This window comes from Arachis ipaensis, chromosome B03 (assembly GCF_000816755.2).
Source record: "Arachis ipaensis cultivar K30076 chromosome B03, Araip1.1, whole genome shotgun sequence".
Lineage (NCBI taxonomy): Eukaryota > Viridiplantae > Streptophyta > Magnoliopsida > Fabales > Fabaceae > Arachis > Arachis ipaensis.
The window spans coordinates 7,621,039-7,635,705 of record NC_029787.2 but is presented as its reverse complement, the minus strand read 5'-3'; the positions used below and the strand labels follow the sequence as shown (position 1 = coordinate 7,635,705).

The window sequence follows — 14,667 nt, the reverse complement described above, 5'->3', positions numbered from 1 at the left end:
AATTGTTCATATACTAAAAAAGGATATAAAATCAGTTATTCCATGTAATATACATGTAATGTATGTTTTTTTTTTTTACTAAAAATAGAAAGATTCAAATTTGTAACTTCTTAAATAAGCATGAAAAAATGATATCATTTGAATTATAACTCATTTTTTTTACCAAAGATAAAAGACTTAAATTCGCAATCTCTTAAGTGAGTATGGAGAGAGCCAATAAGTAATAGTTCAAATGGCATAATCTCCCTATACTCAATTAAGAGGTTACAAATTCGAATCTCATAATTTTGGTAAAAAAAAAAAATGAGTATGAAAAGATTATACCATTTAAACTATAATTCATTGGCTTGAATTATAGCTCATTAACCATGTATAATGTGCACTTTTAATTTTTAATATTAAATTTGTATCAATTAATTTTATAGCTTACTTTGCACGAAAATATATTCCCACTAGAAGTTCACAGATTTAATAGCTAGAAGCTAGGGGACCACATTCTATTTGCACTGCAACTGACACTTCATGGGTATGCCCATTTATTGTATGTAAATGAGGTGTTGGGGGGACCTTATAGCCAACTTAGCTTTGCCTATAAATATCTATATATTTCCAATCAATTTAATATTCATTTTTTTTATAGAATCAATTTAATATTCTTGTAGTTTCCACTTTTGGCAGTTGATGGGCAATGGGCCTTTATGAAGGGTGAACAGGTTATGTGAAACTTGTATATCAATTTTGTTTTATTTTATTTTCTTCACTTTATAGCATACCATTCAATTCTTTTTATTCTTGCCTTATGGTCTTTTTATTCATAAAAGTGTATAACTTGTTATTTCTGGTTTATTTTTCTACTACTATCTCAATTATAATCTCTGAATCTCCGTCATTATTCAAATATATCAATATGCAAAGATACCTTACTGTAACTGTGTAAGCTTTTGTTTTTTGGTCCAAGCACTGCATGTTAATATCAAATGTGTGACTAAACAATAGCTATATTGAGCTCAAGATTTCACATGTAGTAACATTAAGTCCAACATGATATAAATCAATTCTTGCATCTTGGACTCTCAACTTTCTGCTGGATTAATGCATTGGGGCTAGCTACCATAAAGGTCTAAATTTCCTTCAATTTAAGACCATAAAAAAGGAACTCTTGGGCTTTGGCCCTATAACGTACCCAATAACACATCACCGTTCTTAGCTCTCCCTCTTAATCTTGTTATGGATTTTGCATTTTTGCTAGAGCATAATGCCATAATGGGTATGCAAGTCAAAAGGAAAAACGATTTTATATCCGTAATATATTTTGAAAACATTTAAAACTTGAGTTAAAAAGTAAAAACACCATTTTTCTAGAAACACACACCTTTACACTTTTTATTCATTAATTAGTATTGTACGATTAATTATGAACAAAACATAGATATTTTTTTTCTGTTTCCCACCGACAGGCCAAAGATTAATTATGAACAAAACATGGATGTTATGCAGTAAGAGTTTTCTGTTGTTTTAGACACCAAAAAATTATGTTAGACGCCAAAAAATAAAAGAATTTTCTGTTTAACATGTTTTTTTTAATGTCTATTAGAATAATGTTCTAACAGCTTATCATCTATGGGTTATTTGGTGTACATGTAGGGTCCAAAAACTTAATGCCTTAAACCATGACCCAAGTGAGCGCAACGTTATTGCAGCCGACCAAGCCCAAACGATGGTAAACAATGCAATCTCTCACCATTAACTTTATAAGTAAAATCAAAATTAAATACGAGAGAGAAAGAGAATAATAAAGGGTGAAAAATCACAATTGACACCATTCAATTTTTTCGACATTGAAGAGGATCCACTCCCCCACAACATAAATCCATCTAAAGCAATTATCAACACTTTCCCAATTTTAATCTCATCATTAATTATTAAATCAATTTCATATGCAGAATTCAATGAAAACTTGTGATCCATTAAACCAAACAAACGTAGTTCTGTGCGATATAACACAAGGTTTTAGGGGATCATCGCAAGCATGTTATGTAACTTGGAGGTCTCAGATTATTGGTACACATCATAATCTAACTACCGATTAATCAGCCAATGTAGGCAAATAGAAATCATCATCATAGACCTCACCTACATAGTCAAGATGTTGGAGATTGGAACACACTTTCAGTGAAACAATTTATGATTGGTGAAAACTCTATATGAGATGATTTGAGATATACTAAGTTGTTAAGACTTAAGACAACTGCACCTTTATGAAAATAATAATTTTTCAAAAACGAGTGGTGCATTAATTACCTCAGTGGAGAGAACAAGATTTAAATTTGAGAAAAAGAAGAAGGCAAGCTTAAGAGATCACTCAGTTCAGCGGGGTGGTCGAACCCAAAGCTGTTTCTAATTGAGATGATGGAATAAAACTCTCATTCTCATTAATCCTAATTACATTACTCGGTTAAATCAATTTTTATCAATGACACTAAAACTATATAATCTTCTATAAAACTACCAAACAATCCTACAACCAGCCACAATGAGCTAACTATCCTTTTCAATTCACATCTCAAACGCCACAAACTTCAAAGTATTTCCGAGTTTTAACAATCTCATGGTTCATAAATTAACCTAGACCCTAAACCCCATAAATCTTGTGGAATAAAACCAAATTGACCAGCCAATATAGACAACCATATATTAGCAATTTGTAAAATTAACGTTAGAAATCGAACAATTTAGTTATTCAAAAGAGGGAGGGGAATCAGAAGGGGAAGTAAAAGACGAGGGAAAAGAGACAACTCAGTGAAGGGAAAAGGTTTATGGTTCTATTGTGAAAAAAAAAAATGAAGGAAAATGCGAAAAATAAAACAAAAAAAAGTGGAAGAAAACGAGAAAGCAGGACAGTTAAGAGGGGAAAAGAGATAACTCAGTGATGGCAAAAGGTTTTTATGGTTCGATTCTGCCAGCAACATTCCTCAACTACAATTTCAGAAGAGGGAGCTTTTATATCCTCATTGTCAAAACCTCTTTCCCCATTTCAAAATGAAAAAAAAAAAAAGAATGAAAGAAAATGCGAAAAATAAAGCATAGAAAAGAGGAGGAAGAAGTGCAAGAGATCACTCAGGTCAGCGGGGTGGTCGACACGCAAAGCAATCTCATGAAAGAGAGAAAGCACTGCATTCCGGTCTGTTGAGCTTGAATTTCATGGAGTCATCACCGTGATCTCCCACACATCTTTTATTGAAAAAACGAACCAGAAGAAATATTTTCAAATATGAAAAAAAATAGTAGAATCATGAATCGGTTATCATCAGGAAATTGTTACAGATCTTATATTGAAAAAACAAACGAGAGAAGAAACGTTTTCAAAGATGGAAAAACAGTAGAACTAAGAATCGGTAATCAACAAGAAATTTTCACATATGTAATAATGAAAAAACCAATAAGAATTACAAAGATGATAATACAATAGAATCATGAATCGGTTAATCAACAAGAAATTGTTAAAAGATACCTCCTGCCTCCCACTTCCTATTAAGGCTTTCATAAGATCGGTGGTGAGTGAAGATAGAGTCTGAATTTATAGGAAGCAAATAGGGTTTAAGGGAACTCTTGGGCTCGGCCCTATGATGTAGGCCCATTAAATTGGGGCTAGAAAGAGGTCTCTGCCTTCTACGTATGCCCATTAAAAATAGGCATTGTTGGGCCTCGGTCCGATAATGAACCCAACAATTTTTTGAAAAAAATTCAGGAAGTGGCGGTGGCCACTGGCCACTGGCCAGGGAGTTAACGAGTGGTGACAAGTCGCGCACGCACTTCTGGTGAGACTTGAGAGGTGTCTCTCTCTCTTTCTCTCCCGCCATTGAAGTAACTTACTGTTATCTGTATCTCACACTAAGAATTAGAATCAAAATGAGGCTGTTGTTCTCTGTCTCCGCTTCTGCTTCTGCTTCTATTTTTCTTAATCCTCCATCTCATCCACTTCATCTTGCTCAGGTGCTTCTTTCACACTTTTCACCTCTCTCGCTCTCTCTCTCTCTCTCTCTCTCTCCTTACCTTAATGACGCCATTTCTGTTCTCATAATTTAGGGTTCACTCATCCAACCTTGTAAGTTTCGGATTCTCTCGGAGCAGAGTCTCTGTTTGAGGCTCACAACTTTCCGTTTGAGTTGCAGGAGAAGGTACCGTAACACACAAACACTAGCACTGCTACACATCAATTATCATTATCATTTAGAAGTTAATATTTAGCTATTATATCATTCTGAAGGTTTATGTAGTGCTAACTCTATAGATTAGAAATTTAGATGAGGATGTTATCAAGAATAGTGAATTTGGCGTGTTTGGATCTAAAAAACACAGGGGAACTTTCATATGTGCAGCCAAAAATCAAGAAGCCGAGGATGCTTTCAAGAAGACCGTCGAAATCGATATGCTTATAGATATGCTTAGGGAAGCTAATCCTCACCAGGTAAACTATTTCTTCTGTCTTTCATTTTCCTCTTATTTTATTAGTTATTTGTTTGATTTCTTGATTGTAGCCATATTTTATGGTTCGTGATGCTTGGACTCAAATGATATGTGTTGATAGATTTTGGATTTTGGTTTTTCAATGATGATATTGTTTTGCATTGTTATCAGCTTCAGAAAATTGTTCTTGAGAATATCCTTGCTTTCAATCCAACCTTCTGGATACGACTTGCGGCAAGGTCTGACACATGCAAGTCTGAGGATGATAAAGTACAATATTAAACTTTTCTGAATATTTCATTATTTGCTTTCTGTGCAAAATTCTTTTATTACACTACATACTTTTGTTTGTTTGTTGTTGAAATGTAGAAAGATTATGAAGAGTTGGCTGCAGCTGTTATGAACGTGGTGGATCGCGTGGTTCATAAGACCAAGGTATCCCTTCATCTTCAGTTGGCCAACAATTGTTAACAAGTGATTTGACTTTCTTTCTTGGTATTTCTTCTTGTGTTGCAGGAGAAGATAGAGTCTGCCACTGATGTCCTGAAGGGTGTGCTAAAACCTGTGGTTGACGATGAAGGAGAGATTTCATGGCCTCCAAGAGATCCTCAGGGACTCACATTGATGGAAATGGTGAGTTTTGTTTTGTTTGTCACCTACACTTTGCTGGCCTGTTTTATTGGAAGGCCTTTCTTATTCATTTAAATTACACTGTTTTTCTGCACTTATGGATAATTATTAATATTAACTTATCAAGTTTATTAAATTTCATACTATTTGATAATCACTAATGATGGACCCAATCCTATGACATACAAGTAACCACAGCATTGATTGTCTATGCATCTTGGCAAATGATATATAAACTCTAGTTTGTCCACTTCTTAAGGTGTTTTGGCTCTACCGTTACTTTCAAGTGGAGTTGACAGCTGGTTTGACTGCAGATAATGTTAGCATGATACTTTCTCTGTAGAGTGCAATTGTAGTGTTTTAGAAATTCAATCCAACGCCTTTTGCCTTAAGTTTAAATTTTTCTGATGAAACATGTACATCAAACAATTCACACCATATAAACATTACAGCTGTATTTTATAATGCCTTCATATCTCTTCAATTATTTAGATGTATAACCAATGATCTATCATTTTGCTTTAAGACTCATGTTACTCAAAATCCCAATGCATCACATAACATATTTGCTTTGTTATAGTGAAGTCTTGGCTCTCTCTATTCACAGAGCGTGTTAGATGATTGTTTTTATTCTCATCAATGAAAATTAACGCTGCAATACAATTTTCACATCAATAATCATTTACTGTAATGTGCGTGAGATCTCCAGAGGCAGAGTATTATTCATCTTCAAGTTTTATGAAAAATGAATTGGATAAGACTTAAAAGAGACCAAATGACTAACAACAATAATGAACATGTTTATGTATAAGTAATTGCTATGTATTGTTCTGTAATTCCAGCTGAATTGAATCAAGCACAATATTTATTTGAAAGTGAAAATTTCTCTTAAGAGTTGCATATCTACTATATATAATGGGAATAGGGAGGGATTTGGTACACAAATTTTCGTTCCTAAAATACCATTATATCCATTAAAATACTTTTTGCTATTTTAGGATTTGAACCCTAGACTTCTTGATTAGACTGAAAGATATTTACCAATTTGACTAATGTCACATTTATTATAATTTTATATATTTAATAAGTAAAAAGGTAGATCATAATACACTAGTATTTATCAGCATTTTTTATTTATCTAATTAAATTTGAAGTTCTAATATTTAGGAGATAAGTCAAAGGGAACAAGAAGGACAGCTAGATGAGGGCTTCCTTGCTGAAGTTAATGCACAACTACGACAAGTGAGTCTTTCTATTCACTTCTTCTGCATGTATATGTAACCGAAAGAATTTTCAATTGTCAATGGCCGTCAGAATTTTGTATAATTTAAGTCTTATTAATCGATTGGTTAGATGTCACAACATTTTTTTGAGATTCCTTGGTAGCTTCTAGTTCTAGTAGGATATCTCTTGGGATGTTGCATATATGCTGCTTTTGTTCGGTTTCATGAGTATCTTATATATGATACATTCATTTATCATTTCTCTGCTGAAATTACATGTGGTATCACTTTGTGAGGCTCAACCATGTATCTTGGTTGTAATATGCAGGCAAAGGAAGATGGCGATAAGCCTGGTCTTGAGGCTATGTTGCAAAAGGTTTTGCAACTTTATGCTTCAACTGTTCTCTCGAGACGAAGTTACGCTATGAAAGGTAATTTTGTATGTGATGTATCCAATGAATGAAATGATGTTTAAAATAGATTATGTACTTGATTTTTAAGTGGTAGATCCGACATTATTTTAACACTTACTAACAAAACCATTCTTTTCAGAAAAATATGGCGATCACAAAGTTGATTATGGAAATGAGAGCTGGACATTAAATTTTTGTCATATTTTTGTCTTGGCTTGTTTTCCACATATTCTTGTTGATTGGCATAAATATTAAACTTTTAATCTAATTTTGAAGATTTGTGTATTCTTCTTGCAGGGAGTGAAGTTTTGAAGGATGAACAATTCCTTGAAAATATAATCCAAGGTAATAACACCCATAAACTTTATATTCTGGTGTGTGGGTGCCTGGGTGGTGTGTCTAGTTTGAAATATAGTGTTCTACTTTTAATCTGCAAGTGTGGTTACTGGTTACATATATCTCATCAACCGATTTTTGGATCCTTGCAGCTCCTGAAGAAGAATGGAACAATATTTTGATCAAAGGATTGACAATTGGTGCTGGAGATATTTCACCAGAGGAGCTCGATGCTGTCGTCAAGAAACGAATTGAGCGCACTTTAATTAGAACAGTGAGACAACCATGCTTTAAAATTTCATTATTTCACCTGTCTTTATCTTCTTTTTGACTGCTGTTATTCCTTTTCCATATTCATGCTCTATATCATCATCATCATCATCACTGCCCACCTCTGGGAAACAAAGGAGGGAGGTTCTTACCAACAGCGGATTTTGACTGAATACCTGAAAGGCATCGAAACCAGAGCAGAAGAGATTGTTCAGGTGCTTCAGGGGAAACCATAATTGCTGGCTTGGCAGTGGAATATCTTCAGTGGATCATTGTTTGCGGAGGTCATGAAGCAAGTACATTGTGAGTTGGAGAAGTTATAGAGGTAGCAATCTACCTACACGGATCAGAATATAACTTGGCTACCATGTTTGGGTTTTGTTCAGCTGGTTATTAATATTGTAGCCAAAGTTGGTATATAAAAAAATGTAGAGAAGAAAACAAAAGAAAGTATTGTTGTGGAGTCTAGAATGTGGAATGTTTATTTCTTAGCAAATTGATATAGAGCTGTAAAGAGATTATTGTTTTGAGAGTATACCAAGCAATACAGAACTTTTCTTTTTCTTTTGGCAATAATGACTTATGATTTGTTTAATTAAGCGTCGGATCTGTCATTGTTACTGATCTATTCAAATACATGATTCAACTATATAGTATTACAGAAAAGAAAAATCCTGGATCTGCCGAGGGGGTCCTTAACTTATACTTTATTTCTGAAAGGGAAAAAAAAGTGGAAAAAGAAAAATTCAGTAACTACATTAACTTGGGAGCAAAATTAAGTGTGTGCCTCTTTTCCCTGTGTAATGATTTGTCCACAGTAAATTAGTAATACCATTTTAATTTGCACCAGACTTGCTTACAAATTAAGCTAAAAAGTAAAAACCACATTTGTTGCCACCGCAAATTCCAGATCCCTTAGGCCATAAATTACTATCTCGTGCAAGTAATTAAGTTTTATTACTTGACTAGTGTGTAGTCGCAGAGTTATGTGTAACTTTGGGGTTGGTCCAAATGCGCTTTAATTTGCACTGCAGTAAGCAAATAAAATGAATTTTCGAAACTATACAAAAATACAAATAGCCATCAAATATAAATTGGTACTAAATAAAAATTCCATTCCATTCTCTTCATCTCTCTTTTCTCCCCCTTCTTCTTTTGAGAGCTTTGTCTTCGAAAATTAACAGATCTCATCTGAAACAAGATCACTGAATATTCTCTCTCTACATATATATGAGCTCACTTGTGTCGGTGAACTTGATTTTCGATTCATTGATTTCACCGTTCTAATCAGATCTGAGGTAAATTCCATGTTTCATCACTCCCACATTGCATTCCCCGAAAGAATTCAATACAGTAACGATTCCATGCGCTTAGATTCCAATTTTTCTTTCCTTTTTAGTCTGATCTGTAACGAAAATGTGATTATTATGCTGATATTCACATTCTGAGGTTCAATTGCGATGCAAAACATACGCTTTTTGTTCTTTTTTTTTTCCTCTTTGTGTGTGATTGTGGGAAGTGTTGTTTCGGGATGGGATCAGAATTGAGCTTATGGTTTTGCGAGAATCTTATTCTTTTTGTCTTCATTTAATCCCGTTTTAGTTTATTGGATTGTGCTGCAGTGGGCACGAAAGAGTGCTTTGTGATTAAGGGGGAAGAAGAAGATGTTGACCAAGTTCGAGACCAAGAGTAACAGAGTGAAGGGGCTTAGTTTCCACAGCAAGAGGCCCTGGATCCTTGCGAGTCTTCACAGTGGTGTGATCCAACTATGGGATTACCGCATGGGAACCCTCATCGACAGGTTTGACGAGCACGATGGCCCCGTTAGAGGTGTTCATTTCCACAATTCTCAGCCTCTCTTTGTCTCCGGAGGTAACCTCGCCATTTCACAGCCATTGCTTTTTTTGATACGCAAGTGGCCATTGTGTTGTTTGTGCCATTGATTTGTTCTATTGACTGCTTAATACTCTGATTTGTGCATTGATCCCAACTGATCCATTGATTGTGCATCCGCTACTGTGGATATTCATTGTTAGTCTGCATATATCTATGCAAGGGTAGTCAACTATGGAAACATAATCTAGGTTATGTTGTACTCATCTAAATTATATTAGGATCCACTCAAACAATTCTGCTAGGCAATATATTTAAGTTTTAGAAAGCGTTTTTGTGTGTGTTTGTGTAGATCTATGGTAATAAGTATGCTTCGAGTATCCCTGCTGATAATCTCATTATCTCTTTGCCTGTTAATCTTTGGTTGCCCCATGGTGTTGATACAATGAGCAGTACGAATGAGGGGTACACTTTGTAATGTTTCGAGATTTGTTTTTGGCTGTAATTTATATTAAAAAGAAATATCTTTGGTGTAATTGAGATTATCTGGATCTGTTAACTTAGTAACTAATCTGTTCTTTTAAACTAAGCTGTGTGCCATTGGTTGGGTTTAAATGTGATTTTTCCTGCACTTATGTTTGTCACTTGATAAAGAAGGGAAGGGAATTTGGTGTATTATGTTGTTAAGAAAAGAAAAAATATTTTGTTACTTGTAGAAGGGGGAGGGTTCATATTATTTGCTGCTTATTCGTGTTTCTTTTTTTTGGGTCAGGGGACGATTACAAGATTAAAGTTTGGAACTACAAGCTGCATAGATGTTTGTTCACTCTTCTAGGACACCTTGATTATATTCGCACTGTGCAATTTCATCATGAGAACCCGTGGATTGTGAGTGCCAGTGATGATCAGACTATTCGCATATGGAACTGGCAATCACGAACATGTATATCTGTCCTAACGGGGCATAATCATTATGTTATGTGTGCTTCATTCCATCCAAAAGAAGATATTGTTGTGTCAGCCTCTCTGGATCAGACTGTTCGCGTTTGGGATATTGGTTCTCTCAAAAGGAAGGCTGGGCCTCCTTCAGATGATATATTGCGTTTGAGTCAGATGAACACGGATCTTTTTGGTGGTGTTGATGCAGTTGTTAAATATGTGTTGGAAGGTCATGATCGGGGGGTCAACTGGGCTGCTTTTCATCCTACACTTCCTCTCATTGTCTCTGGAGCTGATGACCGACAAGTGAAACTTTGGAGGATGAATGGTAAAACTGAAGCCTAGTTATTTTTTTTTTTATGTTGTCCGGAATAACAACCGAGTGGTAGTATTTGTGACTTCCTATTTTACATACATACTATAGTTGGGCTGCCCTAGGCTTTCATATACTATACTCTTGATGCCATTCTGGTTATTAAAAAAATTAGCGTATCAGTGTTTAGTGCTGGCAGCAAAAATGTATCATAAAATACATTTCTTGTGTGCATTAACTTTTGTAGTAGCTGGTTAACCAAGAAGAGAAAGTATTTGCTGTCGTCTTGCACTTTTCATTAATAAAATTTATGTTTTCTGTTCAGATACTAAGGCATGGGAAGTGGATACTCTGCGTGGGCACATGAATAATGTTTCATGTGTTATGTTCCATGCCAAACAGGACATCATTGTATCAAATTCTGAAGATAAAAGTATTCGAGTATGGGATGCGACAAAGCGCACTGGAATTCAAACCTTCCGGAGAGAGCATGATCGATTTTGGATTCTTGCAACACATCCTGAAATGAATCTGTTGGCTGCTGGTCATGACAGTGGAATGATTGTCTTTAAACTGGAGAGAGAAAGGCCTGCTTTTGCTGTTAGTGGTGATTGTTTATTCTATGCAAAAGACCGGTTTTTGCGTTACTATGAATTTTCAACACAGAGAGAGACACAAGTTCTTACAATTCGACGACCTGGTTCTTTAACCCTGAATCAAAGTCCGAAGACTCTTTCCTATAGCGCGTCTGAAAATGCAGTTCTTCTCTGTTCAGATGTGGAGGGTGGGTCTTATGAGTTGTATACCATATCCAAGGATGGCGCATTTATTGGTAGGGGCGATATGCAAGAGCCAAAGAAAGGTCTTGGTGGATCAGCTGTCTTTGTGGCTAGGAATAGGTTTGCTGTGCTCGACAAAACCAGCAATCAAGTCCTAGTTAAAAATCTGAAGAATGAGCTTGTTAAAAAGAGCGCTCTGCCAATTGCCACGGATGCCATATTTTATGCTGGAACAGGCAACTTGTTGTGTAGGTCAGAGGATAGGGTTTTTATATTTGATCTTCAGCAGAGGCTTGTTATTGGGGATCTTCAGACCCCTTTTATCAAGTATGTTGTCTGGTCTAATGACATGGAAAGTGTTGCCTTGCTCAGCAAACATGCCATTGTCATTGCAAGCAAGAAGCTTGTTCACCAATGCACCCTCCATGAGACAATCCGCGTGAAAAGTGGAGCATGGGATGAAAATGGCATTTTTATTTACACAACATTAAATCATATCAAGTACTGCCTTCCTAATGGCGATAGCGGGATAATAAAAACACTGGATGTCCCAATATATATCACAAAAGTTGTTGGAAACACCATATTCTGCTTGGGTCGGGATGGGAAAAACAGAGCTATAGCTATTGATGCGACTGAATATATCTTTAAGCTCTCTCTCTTGAAGAAAAGATATGACCATGTTATGAACATGATAAAGAACTCCCAGCTTTGTGGGCAGGCTATGATTGCATATCTACAGCAGAAAGGGTTTCCTGAAGTTGCCCTCCATTTTGTGAAAGATGAGAGAATTCGGTTCAATTTGGCTTTAGAGAGTGGGAACATTCAAATTGCCGTTGCATCAGCCACTGCAATTGATGAGAAAGATCACTGGTATCGATTAGGGGTTGAAGCTCTTCGACAAGGAAATGCTGGTATAGTAGAATATGCATACCAGAGGACCAAAAATTTTGAGAGATTGTCTTTCCTTTATCTCATTACTGGTAATGTGGAGAAACTTGCAAAGATGTTGAAAATTGCCGAAGTCAAGAACGATGTGATGGGCCAGTTTCACAATGCCTTATATATGGGTGATGTCCGAGAGCGTGTTAAGATTTTGGAGAATGTGGGTCATTTGCATCTGGCATACATCACTGCCAAAGTCCATGGACTACATGATGTTGCTGAAAGGCTTGCAGCTGAACTGGGGGATGATCTTCCATCTTTGCCTGAGGGGAAAAAACCATCTCTCTTGATGCCACCATCACCTGTAATAACCAGTGGTGATTGGCCCCTTCTTAGGGTGATGCGAGGCATATTTGAAGGTGGCTTTAGCAATATAGAGCACGATGCTGAAGAAGAAGAGTATGAAGCTGCTGATGGTGATTGGGGTGAGGAGCTTGATATGGTTGATGTGGATGGCATACAAAATGGAGACATTTCTGCAATTTTGGATGATGGAGAGCCGGGTGAAGAGGATGATGGAGAAGGTGGATGGGAGCTGGAAGATCTGGAGCTTCCCCCTGAAGCTGAAACTCCAAAAGCTTCTGGTACTCGATCTTCAGTTTTCGTGGCCCCAACACCTGGTATGCCAGTTAGCCAGATATGGATTCAGAAATCATCTCTTGCAGCTGATCATGCAGCTGCTGGCAATTTTGATACGGCAATGAGGTTACTGAACAGGCAACTTGGAATAAAGAACTTCACTCCCTTGAGATCCATTTTCCTTGATCTTCATACTAGCAGCCACTCCTATCTGCGTGCCTTCTCATCTGCCCCAGTTATATCGCTTGCTGTTGAAAGAGGTTGGAGCGAGTCATCTAGTCCAAATGTGAGAGGCCCACCTGCACTGCCGTTCAAACTGTCTCAATTAGATGAAAAGCTCAAAGCTGGTTATAAATCAACTACAGCAGGGAAATTCACCGAGGCCCTAAAGACATTTACCAGTATTCTTCATACAATTCCTTTGATTGTCGTTGAGTCGAGGAGGGAAGTTGATGATGTGAAGGAATTGATTATTATAGTCAAAGAATATGTTTTGGGTCTGCAAATGGAGCTAAAGAGAAGGGAAATTAAGGACAATCCAGCTCGTCAGCAGGAGCTTGCCGCATATTTTACCCATTGCAATCTCCAGACACCTCATTTGAGGCTAGCTTTGCTTAATGCAATGACTGTCTGCTACAAGGCAAAGAACCTTGCCACAGCTGCCAACTTTGCGAGGAGGCTACTCGAGACCAATCCTACTGTCGAAAACCATGCCAAGACAGCACGGCAAGTTCTGGGAGCTGCAGAAAAGAACATGACCGATACCACGCAGTTGAACTATGATTTCAGAAACCCATTTGTGGTTTGTGGTGCAACTTATGTGCCAATTTACCGCGGACAGAAGGATGTTTCTTGCCCGTATTGCACTGCACGCTTTGTGCTGAGCCAGGAGGGTCAGCTATGCACTGTGTGTGACCTTGCAGTTGTAGGGGCCGATGCTTCTGGATTGCTCTGTTCTCCTTCCCAGATACGTTGATGAACTCGCTGGAACGGAAGCACTTTGTTCAGTTTTTGTTTCAGGTCAATTTTCAACAACAGATACTAGTCCCTATTGTTCAATTAATATAATTCCTTGTAGAAGCTAAAAGAAGTTGTTGTGTATGTTTCTTCGTTTCTCTTTCTTATTTTTCATGGTTTTCTTTTTTAATTCTTTTTTACTCTTCGCCAAATATAAGAGGATGATGGAGAAAAAGCCTATCAATATTTTGGGCATGTGAATTTTTCATTCATGTACTCTGCTGAATTAATTTTTAGGTTGAGTTGGATATCGCTACATTTTGAGGCCTTAATAAGTATTATATGTCTATTCAGTATTCATGATTATTTTCTTTTATTTTCACCTTTTCATCTTTTTTGTTTTTTAGGCTTTGGCATATTTTCATTTGAAGCTTCACCCAAAATCTCCCCCTTGTTGAATTTGATAGCAATCAACAATTAGGTGTATATTTTGGGTAGATAACTATTATATTTACACCAAGAAGTAGGTGTAGTTTCACAATTAAAAAAAAAAATACTTAGTTATTGATTATTAGGGTTGTTGTAAACTTGTAATTGACAAATTAACATTAGCATATTAGCTATTAATCCCTAATTTAGTTATTGTTATCGTTTTCAAATGACTATTTTTGTAAGTACACCATTGTCCATAGATTAAAGAAGTAACGGGATATGTTATTATAATGTTATATAGTTAACAATTTTATAACTAATTTGTAGCTATATATGAAAAAAGAAAAAGCTAACTAATCCAATATATTTTAAGCAGAGTGAAAATAAAATTGTTAATTGCATTTTTATATTAGATAGTTCGAATTATGTTATATGATTAACAATTCTATAGTCAATATATAACTAAACAAAAAAAAAAGAAATTACCTAACAATATATATTTCAAGAGTAAAAATAGCATTATTAGCTACAACCTTAATATATAGTCCTCA

The 14,667-nt window shown here is 36.1% G+C and overlaps 2 protein-coding genes and 1 long non-coding RNA gene across 6 annotated transcripts; 2 read left to right on the top strand and 1 right to left on the bottom strand.

Moving 5' to 3' along the window:
- On the bottom strand, positions 2,911-3,565 carry LOC107634077. The gene is made up of 2 exons (XR_001618762.2): positions 3,512-3,565; positions 2,911-3,231 (listed from the first exon to the last, which is right to left on the bottom strand). It is a non-coding gene; the product is annotated as an uncharacterized LOC107634077 (long non-coding RNA).
- On the top strand, positions 3,754-7,911 carry LOC107628850. Of its 3 annotated transcripts, none has more exons than XM_016331462.2 (11): positions 3,754-3,993; positions 4,087-4,178; positions 4,360-4,468; positions 4,639-4,737; positions 4,837-4,902; positions 4,984-5,100; positions 6,265-6,339; positions 6,649-6,751; positions 7,031-7,078; positions 7,222-7,343; positions 7,477-7,911. In XM_016331462.2, exons 1-11 carry the CDS (start codon positions 3,910-3,912, stop codon positions 7,573-7,575), a joined length of 1,014 nt encoding a protein of 337 aa, XP_016186948.1. In that variant the 5' UTR covers positions 3,754-3,909; the 3' UTR covers positions 7,576-7,911. The 3 variants fall into 3 exon arrangements, with proteins under 3 accessions (XP_016186948.1, XP_016186949.1, XP_016186950.1); XM_016331464.2 differs by having other exon boundaries at positions 3,816-3,993; positions 4,380-4,468; XM_016331463.2 differs by lacking the exon at positions 4,837-4,902.
- LOC107628851 (coatomer subunit alpha-2) lies at positions 8,416-14,045 on the top strand. Of its 2 annotated transcripts, none has more exons than XM_016331466.2 (4): positions 8,416-8,637; positions 8,942-9,211; positions 9,945-10,439; positions 10,750-14,045. In XM_016331466.2, the coding sequence occupies exons 2-4, from the start codon at positions 9,004-9,006 to the stop codon at positions 13,701-13,703; spliced, it is 3,657 nt and encodes a 1,218-aa protein (XP_016186952.1). In that variant the 5' UTR covers positions 8,416-8,637; positions 8,942-9,003; the 3' UTR covers positions 13,704-14,045. The 2 variants fall into 2 exon arrangements, with proteins under 2 accessions (XP_016186952.1, XP_016186951.1); XM_016331465.2 differs by having other exon boundaries at positions 8,417-8,637; positions 8,962-9,211.